At 51.7% G+C, this 11,527-nt stretch overlaps 1 protein-coding gene across 4 annotated transcripts; it reads right to left on the minus strand.

Annotated features, from left to right (window-relative positions):
- Positions 1-300: 300 nt before the first annotated feature.
- Positions 301-10,644, minus strand: PIGT (phosphatidylinositol glycan anchor biosynthesis class T). Of its 4 annotated transcripts, none has more exons than XM_006154505.3 (12): positions 10,420-10,642; positions 10,095-10,272; positions 6,682-6,809; positions 6,271-6,371; positions 6,029-6,115; positions 5,415-5,502; positions 5,209-5,306; positions 4,957-5,122; positions 4,113-4,313; positions 1,742-1,907; positions 1,547-1,630; positions 301-935 (listed from the first exon to the last, which is right to left on the minus strand). In XM_006154505.3, the coding sequence occupies exons 1-12, from the start codon at positions 10,604-10,606 to the stop codon at positions 683-685; spliced, it is 1,737 nt and encodes a 578-aa protein (XP_006154567.1). In that variant the 5' UTR covers positions 10,607-10,642; the 3' UTR covers positions 301-682. The 4 variants fall into 4 exon arrangements, with proteins under 4 accessions (XP_006154567.1, XP_027629992.1, XP_027629993.1 ...); XM_027774191.1 differs by having other exon boundaries at positions 6,682-6,890; XM_027774192.1 differs by lacking the exon at positions 4,113-4,313 and having other exon boundaries at positions 6,682-6,890; positions 10,420-10,644.
- Positions 10,645-11,527: the final 883 nt, after the last annotated feature.

Below are 11,527 nucleotides of genomic sequence, written 5' to 3' on the forward strand. Positions count from 1 at the left end.
GCACACCATAGAGAGCTGCGCCTCTCCGCTCTCCTCCCGATGACAAGGCACGATGACCCACCTTCATGGTCACAGAAGTCACTACAGACCATCTCCCAGCCAAACCCAGGGCATTCTGGGAACAACAATCAGATGAGCATGGGGGCTTGCCGAGCAGATGAGAAGGATTTTCTGGCAAGGGCTGGGGAGACAGGAAGGATTCTGTTTGGGGAGATAGGGTAGGAGTCCTGTTTAAGCACCCAGCAAGCATGCCCTAGTCCCCAGCTCTATGCAGACCTCATGGACAAGAGGCATGAGGCATGTTCTTTAACAAAGCAGCAGCCACTTTTTATTCCATAACCGTAAACCCACCCTCCACACAGGGGTACAAACTCTTCCTGCGGCCTCCTACCTAGCCAGGGCCGCCTAGCAGGACCCCTGCGAGGATGGAGGTGGTTTTGTGCCATCCGGTGCGGCAGCCATTAGCCACTTCCGGCTGCTGAGCACTTGACATGTGGCTACCACAGCAGGGGACGTGGATTTTTACTTCAACAACTGTAAATTCGATGCCACACTGGGCTCGTGGCCACTGTACCACATGGCATGGCACTAGGCCCTGCCCTGGTCCAGAGTCAACTGGTTCTAAATTCAGCTCTGGGGACCACTGCTGTCCCTCCCCAGACAGAAACACAGCAGGCAAGTGTCAGAGCGGAGGGACTCCTCGGACACGCCGGATGAGGTTCGCCAGCCGCTTGGCCAGGCCGCCAGTGCTGGGCTCCTCGATGTGGAAGGTCCTGGTGAGTAGGTTGTAGAAGGAGCCATAGCACACAGCCACCACTGTGCACGTGAGGCAGATCACATTGTATGGCATGCTGAAGTCCGGCGTCGGCAGGCTCACCAGCAGCGGCTCCGTGTACAGCCGCACGAAGTAGCCAGAGCCATCAGAAACCGGGAACCTGAGGGCAGAGAAATCGGTGAGACTGACCGGCCATTCCTCCTCATCCTGCCTGCCCTCCTCCCCGAGCTGCGCTGGGCTGACCCGTCATGGTAAGTTTTCAGAGATTCCTTAGCCTCAGAATCCTCCTTGAAGTGGAGGAAAGGGGCTCTGCCTTCACCTGGCTGCCTCTTTCTTAGTATAGTCTTATCCTAAATGCCACTTCCTCAAAGAAGCCTTCCTGGACAGCCCACCAGAGTACTCCCTCCCCGGTAGAATGCAGGCATTGGGAGGACTGGGGTGAGTTTTGTTTACTCTTGTCCGCCTGGTGCTCTCTGATGTTTCTGGCATTTGATAAATAAAATATCCCCATTAAATATCTGTTAAGAGAATCAACGAGTAAATGTGGCTGTATGTACTGTGGTTCTGTTTATTCCTATAGAACACTCTAGAATCATTCTGTAAGTCTGTACAAATATCATACACCACTAGGATTTTGATAGCATTGAGTAAATGGACATACAACTTTGGAATAGGGAACATCTACCCCAAACCACCCTGCCGGAGCCCGATCACCTGTTACTGCCCAGCAGACAGCTGAGGACATAACCTCAGAGGGCTGTGGTCACTTACACGGTGTTGAAGAGGGGGCTCTCTTCCCAGTCCACTGGTTTGGCTGCCACCACACTGGGCACAAGGGCGCTAAGGACAGATGGGCTGCAGAAAAGCAGAAGATGGCCCATGTCCTCGCTGGCCCTCCCACCAAAGAGTTGGTGGCAGTGAGGGTGGGTCAGGAGTGCAGGAGGTGGCCTGAAGAGGGGAGCCCACCTGACGTAGAAGCCATGGTTGGGGTCCGGAGTATACTCTGTCCACTTGAGCAGCGCCTGCTCAAACTGGATGGAGACCTTGGTGACGGAGTTGGCTGGCAGCTGGATCAGCATCTCCAGGAGGTGGGGCTGAAGCCGGTCCTGGGCAGGCTGGTAGTGGATGTAACCTGAGGACAGGCGAGGGTCACCCAGACCTCTCTCCGGGGATCAGACTACCTATACCACCTGTCCCTACGGTTTGCCTTGGGCTCTCAACCTGGGTGCCCCAAAGGTGGGCTCAGGTCAGAGAAACCAGGCAGGGGAGGGGGCAGGGTCTCAGAAGAGGGAGAATGTGTACCAGGGCAGCGATCCCAGGACGAGGTCAAGAGAGGCCATCAAGAATGTGCAGAGCATGAAGGGTCAGGCTCACATCTCTAAAACTAGGGCACCTGACACCAAGAAGCAAGAGAAATCAAGGGGCGATCAAGAGGAAGTTCACAGAACCACGTGGGATTTTTCTTGCCAAAAATATGGGACACGAATCTAATCAAGTTTCTAAATCTAACCACCAATACAGAAGAAATCCAGGGGATGGAGGATGTTAAAACACCAGCACAAGGACAAATTCAGAATGTAGAACACTCTACACAACAAATGACCCAGTTTCTCCACCAAATAGCCTTAAAGGGGGGTTCATATAGGTGAAGAGACAAGAGTACCACACCGAATGCGAGATGCTAACAATGAGGGAGACTGGGTGGGGGAGAGGGAGCATCCGGGAACTCCGTTCTCTCCCCTCCACTTTTCTATAAACCTAAAACTGCTCTAAGTCTAGGGGCCAGCAGGTGGCATGGTGGTTAAGGTGCTGAACTCCCACATTCTGGACCGTGGTTCAAGTCCTAGACCTGGCAGCTTGAAAATCATGCTGAGCACGTGTGCGTGTGTGCCCAAAATCCCAGGAGGAGGCTGGAGGGGAAGGGACTGCGGCACGCGCATCCTCCCTGTGGGTGATTTTTCACTTTCACACTCTCTCTCTCTCTCTCTCTCTCTCTCTAGCAAACGCATGTACCCTAAGGCAAAAACCTAAATAAATAAAGCCTTAATAAGAGACATAAGAGAAATAAGAAATAAGTAACACAAGAAACCTAAGGTACATATCAAGGAAGTGTGACATGAGCACCTTGCTTAGCTGTCAATCACAGGCCCAGCCTCAGTGGCACAGGCCGTGACATCCGGAACTGCGGTCCGGAAGCCACACGGCAGTCGTGGAATATGGCAGTATACCAGACTATTCCATGTGGGTATGTGTTTGAAATTTTCTAAAGTAAAAGGTAAAAACATAAGTGGAGAAACGTACAGAACACATAGGTAAGATATTTAAAATCAAGATTTTTTTTTTGGAGAGGTTTTTGCTATAGGGCACGTGTGCTCGCCAGAAAGACAGAGACAGACAGACAGAAAGCGAGAAATCACGCCCCCAGGGGGGATGGCCACACAGCAATCCCTTCTCCTCCATTCTCCTCTCGGGATCTTGGGCACGCACGCACATGCACCTGGTGTGAGTCTAAGCCACCAGGTCCAGGACTCGAACTGCGGTCGACTATATGGGAGTCCAGCAACATAGCCATTAAGCTAACTGCTGATCCCTAAAATCAAGATTTTTGGAGATTGTATAAATGGGGCTAAACCTAAGTAAAACTATTAGTGATAGGTTTGAAAATACGGGAAACGGGTATTTAAAGATGTTTAAGTGTGACTGGTCACAATGTGATATAACTTCTTCCTAAAAAGCCTTTTTCTTTATTATTAATCTCCCAAATGCCAAAGAAAGACTCCAGTGCTAAGCCTGGTACCTAACAGAAAGCTCTCAGTTTTTACTCTCTAGTGTAAAGTAAAGTGTTTCTCTCTCCTTAGAGAAATAAACAGCCAACCATGGTTCAAGTCCTGGACCTGGTGGCTAGCATTCTCACTTTATCTTCCTGCCCCCGACTCTTCCTGTCCCTCTCTGGTGAGCACACATGCCCCATAAAGAATTAAAATAATAATAATGACAATTAAATAAACAATTTTTTTTTAAAAGGGTCTATGAATCATCACAAAACCCAAGGGTGTGCCAAAGGTCCTGGGAAGAAGAAAGTAAGTGAAAAGGACTAGAAAGCTGCTGCCTTCAGACCCTATGAAAAGCCATCCCCAGCAGGTGTTTTAATTACTGCTACTTCATAAACTGCTTCTGAATCTGGCAGTGAGGCTCCCTGTCCCACTCTGCAAACCACTCTCAACGCTGTCTGCCCGCACAGCTCACAGGCACGCCAGATCTCCTCTGAGAACGAGTGTCCGGGGACCTGGAGAGACAATGCTGGGGGTGGGGGGTTGGCTCGGGCCCGGCTCCTCACTTGGTTTGTTCTCCTTGCCCCTGGAGGTGATGGTGAGGGTGTGCACATACAGCCGCAGGTACCAGGGCACCACGTCCAGCAGCAGCACCGGGAAGGCCCGGTACGGGTGGGTGTTGTGCAGCAGCGTGCTCAGCTCACCCTTCTGCAGCCCGTAGCCGCTCACATACCGCTGCGCGTGCAGGAAGGGCACCGGTGGGGCCTCTGGGAGGGAAAAGCCAACAGCTAACAGCGCCTGCAGAAGGGCCGCTCCCCACCCCAACCCCCTGCACCACAGACCGCCTGCCAGCGGCAGGGGGGGGAAGCTGTGAGAACTAGGAACCCTGTGCTCCGGCCCACAAGCAATGATGACAACAGGAGTCCCACCGTTTCCCAGCGTGTGTGAGCGGAACACTGTGCCCAACACCCTCAGGGTACTGTGCCCTTTCCCCAGCACCACTGAGCACAGACGTAATTAACAAACCGACACCTGCTTCAACTAACAGACACTTCATGCCTTGAACATGGTGCCCTCTGTCTTAAACCACCACTTTGCCTGGTGCAGAGCAGGGATCCCTAATTTTTTGGTCAATTAAGCAAATCGCAAGTTAACTCCAGGCTTTATGTCAATTACCTCATTGGACCCACTAGCCATTACTGTCCCTGTTTTTCAGATGTGGACGCAAAGGCTCAGAGGGGTCAGGAACCTGTCCACCGTCACTGGGCTGGAAGAGCTGGGGTAGGAACTAGGAGCATATGTTTCCGGAGACCTGAGTCTATACACAGCCCTGTGACCTCACAGAGAAGACTCAGGACCATGAGTCGTTCCCCGAGGGCCCACCTACTACTCACCTACTCACCCACTCACCATTCTCTGGGGGTTTCTTCCACTTGAACTGGAGATTGAGGTTGCGAGAATTGTTGACCATGGCCGTGTCAAGCAAGTCGTAGACGGCGTAGGTCTTCCGGGTACCCAGAATGACGTCCTGGTACGTGGTGGTAGGGGGTGGGCTCACCTCCAGTGTCTCATTGTCCTGGGGACATGCAGGCAGGGCTGAGAAACAAGCAGAGGGCCAGGCTGGCCTGGGAAAGGGCGGGTGGGGACCAGAGACCTCAGTACCTGGCTGTAGTTTGTGATATCCACGTAGACTCGGCTCTCCGAAGCCAGAGGGCAGGGCTCTGTGAGGGTTCGGGAGAACATCCGGAAGAGGGACCAGTCTGAGGAGCAGAAAGCAGGGCTGAGCAGGGGCTGGGGCCGGGCCTGGTTCAAGCACATGGAGTGGGGCTGGCAGGGGCGGACGGAGATGACTCACCAAGGCAGCTTACCTTTCTTGCCCTGCCCGGTGATGAAGGCATCAAACACAACGGAAAGGGTCTGTCTCAGCTCCCAGGAGACGCTGGTGCAGCGTGCATTCTACACAGGGCCAATGGCGGCGGTGAGGGGCATCACACGGCCTCAAGAGTGCCCGCCCTGAATCCCCCCCCTTGTCTCTATGTAACTTCCACCCCCATTTGCTTCCACTCACTGCTGTGCACTTGGCCACGTGCCAGAGCCTGTGCCAACACCTTGGGGTATATCACTCCAAGGAAGCACCACAACTGAGGAGCGGACTCTCCACGGCTCTCATGTGACAGATGAGAAAACCAGGCCCAGGGAACTAAAGGGCTGCACTTGCGGTCAGGCCAGCTGGCCAGTGACTGAGCTGCCAGCGGTGCCCCACACGATTGTTCTTAAGCACTATGCTCCCATGACAAGGAGGTAGTGCGTGCTTACCAGGCAGCCACTCGGTTTCCTTGGTGAATGGCCAATGGCCCAAATAATCACCTTCATGTCTACCACTTACTGCTGACAGCCTGAGTCAGACAATCGGCTACATGCTTTACCTGCACCCTGCCTCGGAGCCCCTGGACAGAAACTGCCCCCACGCCCTGAGACCTACTCTGCAAACAGGACGGATGTGCACTGCCTGCGAGTGGTAGCTGGTGTGGAACAAGCGGTCTGCCTTCAGCAGCACAGAGAGGCCAGCCTGGAGGGTGGGGGAGATGAAAGGTCAGAGATGGTGCGTCGCAGGGAGCTCAGGTTCTCACAAACGCACCCTGGCTGCCAGGCTGCAAAGGACCAACTGCCCGCTCTGTGCCCTCGCGGACCCAGCCACCCACACTCAGATCACTCTGGACTCACCTTGGAACTACAAGGCAAGAGCTTCTTCCACGGGGTGAGGTTCTCGGTGCAGACCACCTCCCGCGGCAGCACGGCGTAGCGCAGGAAGTAGTGGTCAGTGTCTGAGGGGACACAGGTTTGTCTGGGCAGGTCCTAGGGGCCCACACTCAGGACCCACACTCCACAGGTGACGATGACCCTCCTAAACCCCACACCACTCTGCACCACCACCCAAACAGTCCCAGCTGGGGGTGGACGCCCCCCTCCCCCTGGGGGAAGACAGTGCAGAGACTGTGCAGTCTTGGGAAGCCTTTCTCAGGCCTAAACACCCAGGGACTTGGGACTGAGCCCAGGCTGGACAAGGAGGAGACTGAGAGAAAGGAGGTGAAGATTTGGGCAGGAACAAGAAAGGGGCCGCAAGGGCTACCTCACCATTGGCCAGCCCCAGGGGCTTGAAGGAGGCCGTGGGAGTGACTGTGTTGGTGGAGTCGATGAAGTTGAGAGAGGCACAGAAGATCCCCGAGAGAACATTACTGAGCTCTTTCCAGGACTTATCCACGCTGAGGGAGACACAAACCCACTCGCTGTTCTGGGGCTGCCTCTGCTCCCCGCCTCGAAGTCCCCAGCTGGCTGCTAAGCCACTGCAGGAGAGCCAATGACCACTGAATTAACCATCCTTAAACTACACTGTATTCACCCTCTTACCAATCCTTATCTTCACTGCTGGCTTAACTGAGACGAAGAAAAGAGAACCGAAATCCAGGGTTGATGTCAAGGCCAGGAGGCTGGCTACTAACCAGATGATGGCGCTGGAACACCGTCACTACCCGCTCAGCCCAACACCCGGGCTCACCACTCGCCCTCTTCTACCTTACTCTGCTGTGGACATCCCTCATTTCCACAGGTCTTTGCTCAGCTGATTCCTCTTGCCTCAGAATGCCCCATTCCTCCCTCCCAACCTTTAAGGTCCAGCTCCAGTTCAGGTCCTCTCCTCCAGGAAGCCTGCCTTCCTTCCTTCCTACCCTCCCTCCTTTCTCTCTTTCTTTTTAAATTTGCTACAGGGAATGTGAGCTTGCCAGAGAGACAGAGGAGAAAGAAATGAGAAAGTATCCCCCAGGAGGTATAGGCACACCACAATCCCCTCTTTCATTCTCCAAATGGGATTTGGGGCATGCATACACTTGCATCCACCTGTTTTTCAAGCCACTGGATTTAGGACTCACAGCCAGCCATGTGGGACCCAGCGCCTTAACCACTGCAGCACTGGCCGTCCCCAGGAAGCCCATCACATACTCCTTCAGCATAGCCTTCTCTGTGCCGCCAGTCATGCCCATCCAAATCTCTCTAGGTTCCTCCAGGGAGATGGCTGGGTGGCAGCAGCATCTTGTTCTACCTACTTCTCCTCCCCAACCAGGCTGTACGCAATCTGAGAACAAGGGCTAGGTCTGGCTTGTCTGTGTACTGCACACACGTCGTAGATGGTATCCTATCCCCGGAGATCAGCTCCCTGATCCTCCTGGGTGTGCCCAGTGGGGCGAGGCAGCGGACTCTGCCCATCAATATGCTGGGCATGACAGTGCACGCCAGTTCTATCTCCACGGTAGGTCTTATGTCTAATAAAGCTCACTGAACAGGGGAACACAAGTACTCAGGACCCCACGATAACATCAAATTAAATGAGAAGTTCTTTTCCTAAAGAAGTGTCACAAGAAATTTGCTCTGTATATTAAGAATACAAAGCATATGGCGCCAGCAGGTGGTGTGGTGGTTAAGGGCACTGGACACCTACATGGCTGACAGCAGTTTGAGTTCCGGACCTGGCAGCTTGTTTTCTCGCTTTCTCTCTCTCTCTTTGTCCCTCTCTGGTCGAACACAAGTACTCAGGACCCCACGATAACATCAAATTAAATGAGAAGTTCTTTTCCTAAAGAAGTGTCACAAGAAATTTGCTCTGTATATTAAGAATACAAAGCATATGGCGCCAGCAGGTGGTGTGGTGGTTAAGGGCACTGGACACCTACATGGCTGACAGCAGTTTGAGTTCCGGACCTGGCAGCTTGTTTTCTCGCTTTCTCTCTCTCTCTTTGTCCCTCTCTGGTCGAATTTAAAAAAATAAATAAAATAAATAAAGATAGATAAAATGATTCTTTAAAAAAAGAAAAAAGAATACAAAGCATAAATCCCCATGGGCATTAAAATGGTGAACATCAGCTCCATATTAGTGGCAATTATGTCCAGACGGGGAAAAAAGCAAGGGAGCCAGAGCTGAGGCAAGGAAAGAGCCTTGGCAAGCATGTGTGGGGGTCACTGTTCACCCCCATTTAGTACTGATTTGGAGCTTTTCCATCGCTCCCATCCTTAAGGCTCCTGGATCACTAACTTGACCCTGAGAGCTCTTCCCAGACCATGACCATGTTCCATGCAGGGTACACGACACTGACTGGCTATATTTAGCACCTCAAAATGTTTCTCTTTACTTACTGACATTGACATTTGCCACTTCCACATTAACTTACAGATTTCTAATGTCTCTTGAAATATAAGAGCCCGGGGACCACTAGGTAATGTAGTGGTTAAGGCACTGGACTCCCACATGGCTGACCGCAGTTCAAGTCCTGGACGTGGTGGCTTGAAAATCACGCCAGGCATGTGTACACGTATGCCCAAAATCTTCAGAGGAGAATGAAGGAGAAGAAACTGCAGAGTGGCCATCTCCCCTGAGGGGGCATAATTTCTCACTTTCTTTCTCTGTGTCTGTGCCTCTCTCTGGTGAACACACATACTCTATGGCAAAAAAAAAAAAAAAAAAAATTAAAAATTAAAAAAAAAATTAAAAATTAAAAAAATAGAAATGTAAGAGTGTGGCCATATTAGGTCTCTATCTGCATACATTCCATAGGGGCTGAGCAGTAGCCATCCTCTTTTAACTGCTGGCTAAGCTCTCTAGCCTGTCACAGTCCCTACCACTCCCTATTATTGCCCCCAGATTTGTTACCATACCTGCACTATTGATGTCTCATTGTGGGACTTAGAGGAAATCAGACCTATTCTCATTCCTGTGCCTCTATCAGTGTTTTTACAGCTTTACTCATGGACATCACCTGTGTGGCCCATGTAGACATGTTTGCAACCTTTTTATAAAAAGGTTCTACTTGGGACCAGCAGCTGGCATAATGATTATGACGCTGCACTCCCATGTAGTCAACCATGGTTCAAGTACCAGACCCGGGTGTAAGTGCATCTGCATCCAAAATCCCAAGAGGAAAATGGAGGAGAAGGGATAGTAGAGTGGCCATCCTCCCAGGGGTTGATTTCTCACTTTCTGTATCTCCAGCAAGCAAGTGCCCTCTATCACAAAAATCTCTCTTTAAAAAAAAAAAGTTCTACTCTATATAGGGATAGATACAACAGCCACTCAGAAATAGATTTTAACACAAAAGCAGTTGCTAGAGTTGTCCCTCTGAAAAAGAGAAAGCAATTCCTCTAATGCAGAGATGGAGTACCTGGAGGCCAACCGTGGCCCACAGATATGTTGTTTGGCCTTCGTGGTTACTTAGTATCACTTTTAAAAAGTATCAAAGAACGCCTATTAAGAGGTTATCCAGTTTGCCAATTTTCTACTGACTTATACCCAAATAAACACCAGTCATTTATCTGCCTCTGTAGAGGTACGCGTGTGCCACCTCAGGCCTGGAGGTATTAAGAGAAGAAAGTTTATACATCAAAGGTAAAGATGTATCAGTGGTAACTTCACTTACTTCCAATACCAGCTGGATGGATTCATGACACCTCTCCCTCCCACACTCCCTCCACGGCCTACAACAAGGCCCAGGATGGGCACTCACTCAGCAACGGTGTCTTGGAACCAGACCCAGAGTTCTGCACCTGATGGTGCCTGCAGGAAGGGGGGCCCCCAGTACCGGGTCCTCCAAAAGCCTTGCGTGAATGACAGGTGCAGCTCCCTTAGGGAGTACTTGGAGATCAGTTGCCCCAGGGCTTTGGGAAACAGCCTGTAATGAGATACTGAGGAAGAAGGAGCAGGTGAGTGATGACTCCACCTCCACCTCTTACAGACTCACACCCGGACCAGGCCCCACCCCCAAGGCTTGCCTCCACCCAGCGCGCAGTAGGTGCCACAGGAATCTCTCCAATCAGGTCTTGGGCTCTCACCTCCTTCCCGCTGTAGCTCGGAATCCCAGCGCGTCCGGAACTGGAATGTGGCGGCCACGTCCCCGGAAGGCAGGGGGGTGATGACGAGCTCCTCCCGCAGGCTGTCGCGTGGGGGCTCTGCCAAGCCCCAGCCACCTAGCCCCAGGAGCAGCAGCACAAGCACAGCGAGCGGCATAGCCGCCGCCATGCCTGCGGCCGCTTCCGCCGCCTCGTAGTGACCGCCCCCGCGGAAGGCTGCCGCCCAATAGGAAGCGCGTACGATAAGTGACTTCCGGTGCCCTCGCGGAAACCGAGCCGGGGGTGGTGATATGCTTTAGGGACCCCGGGTCTAAGGGGGCGCCAAGAGGGCATGAAAGGAGTGGTAGGGTCACCGGATGGGCAGGTGGCTTGAGGAGCCACCCGCTTCCAGGTGTTTGCATCCACCAAAAGTGATTGAAAATACGGAGCGCCGCCACTGCCCTTTTACCCAGTTCGTAGCTGATTGAGCGAACAGACTTGGAAAAGTGAATTATTTTTGCCAGGTCGCAAGGCCGGGCCCTTGCCTCCCCCAGCTTATGATGTCTCCGTTTGCTGGTTCTTAAACGTAGCCACCTGCTCTGGTGATAGAGCTTTCCTGCAAAACCCCAAAGAACTGACCCTTTTATTATGAAAATGTTCAACTAAACAGAAAAATTTACCTGTTATATTTACAGAACATCCCTAAAACCTCACAAAGTTAGCTAATACCCCTTCCCAGTCAGTCCCCACCCCCACATCACCTTCCAGAGGCAACCACTGCTAGGATATTTTTCTCCTTTCATCTGTTCTAGAGCTAAATATAAATGTAAATGAAATAATCACATAGTATGTATAATTTTTGTGTAAAGTTCCTTTCAAGGGAAGAATGTTTCAGAGGACCCATCCATGTTCTTGCTTGCATCAGCATTTTCTTTTTGAGGCATAATATTATATCATATGCATATACCATAGTTTATTTACTCTTCTGTTGATGGGCGCCGGATATCCTGTAGGTTTTTGATTATTATGAACAAGGCTGCTTTCTGTGCAAGTTACTTTGTAGACTTATTTATCGCATTCACTGGCCGAATATTTTGGAGTGGAATCACTG

This window comes from Tupaia chinensis, unplaced genomic scaffold (genome assembly GCF_000334495.1).
Source record: "Tupaia chinensis unplaced genomic scaffold, TupChi_1.0 Scaffold000411_1, whole genome shotgun sequence".
NCBI classification, from domain to species: domain Eukaryota; kingdom Metazoa; phylum Chordata; class Mammalia; order Scandentia; family Tupaiidae; genus Tupaia; species Tupaia belangeri.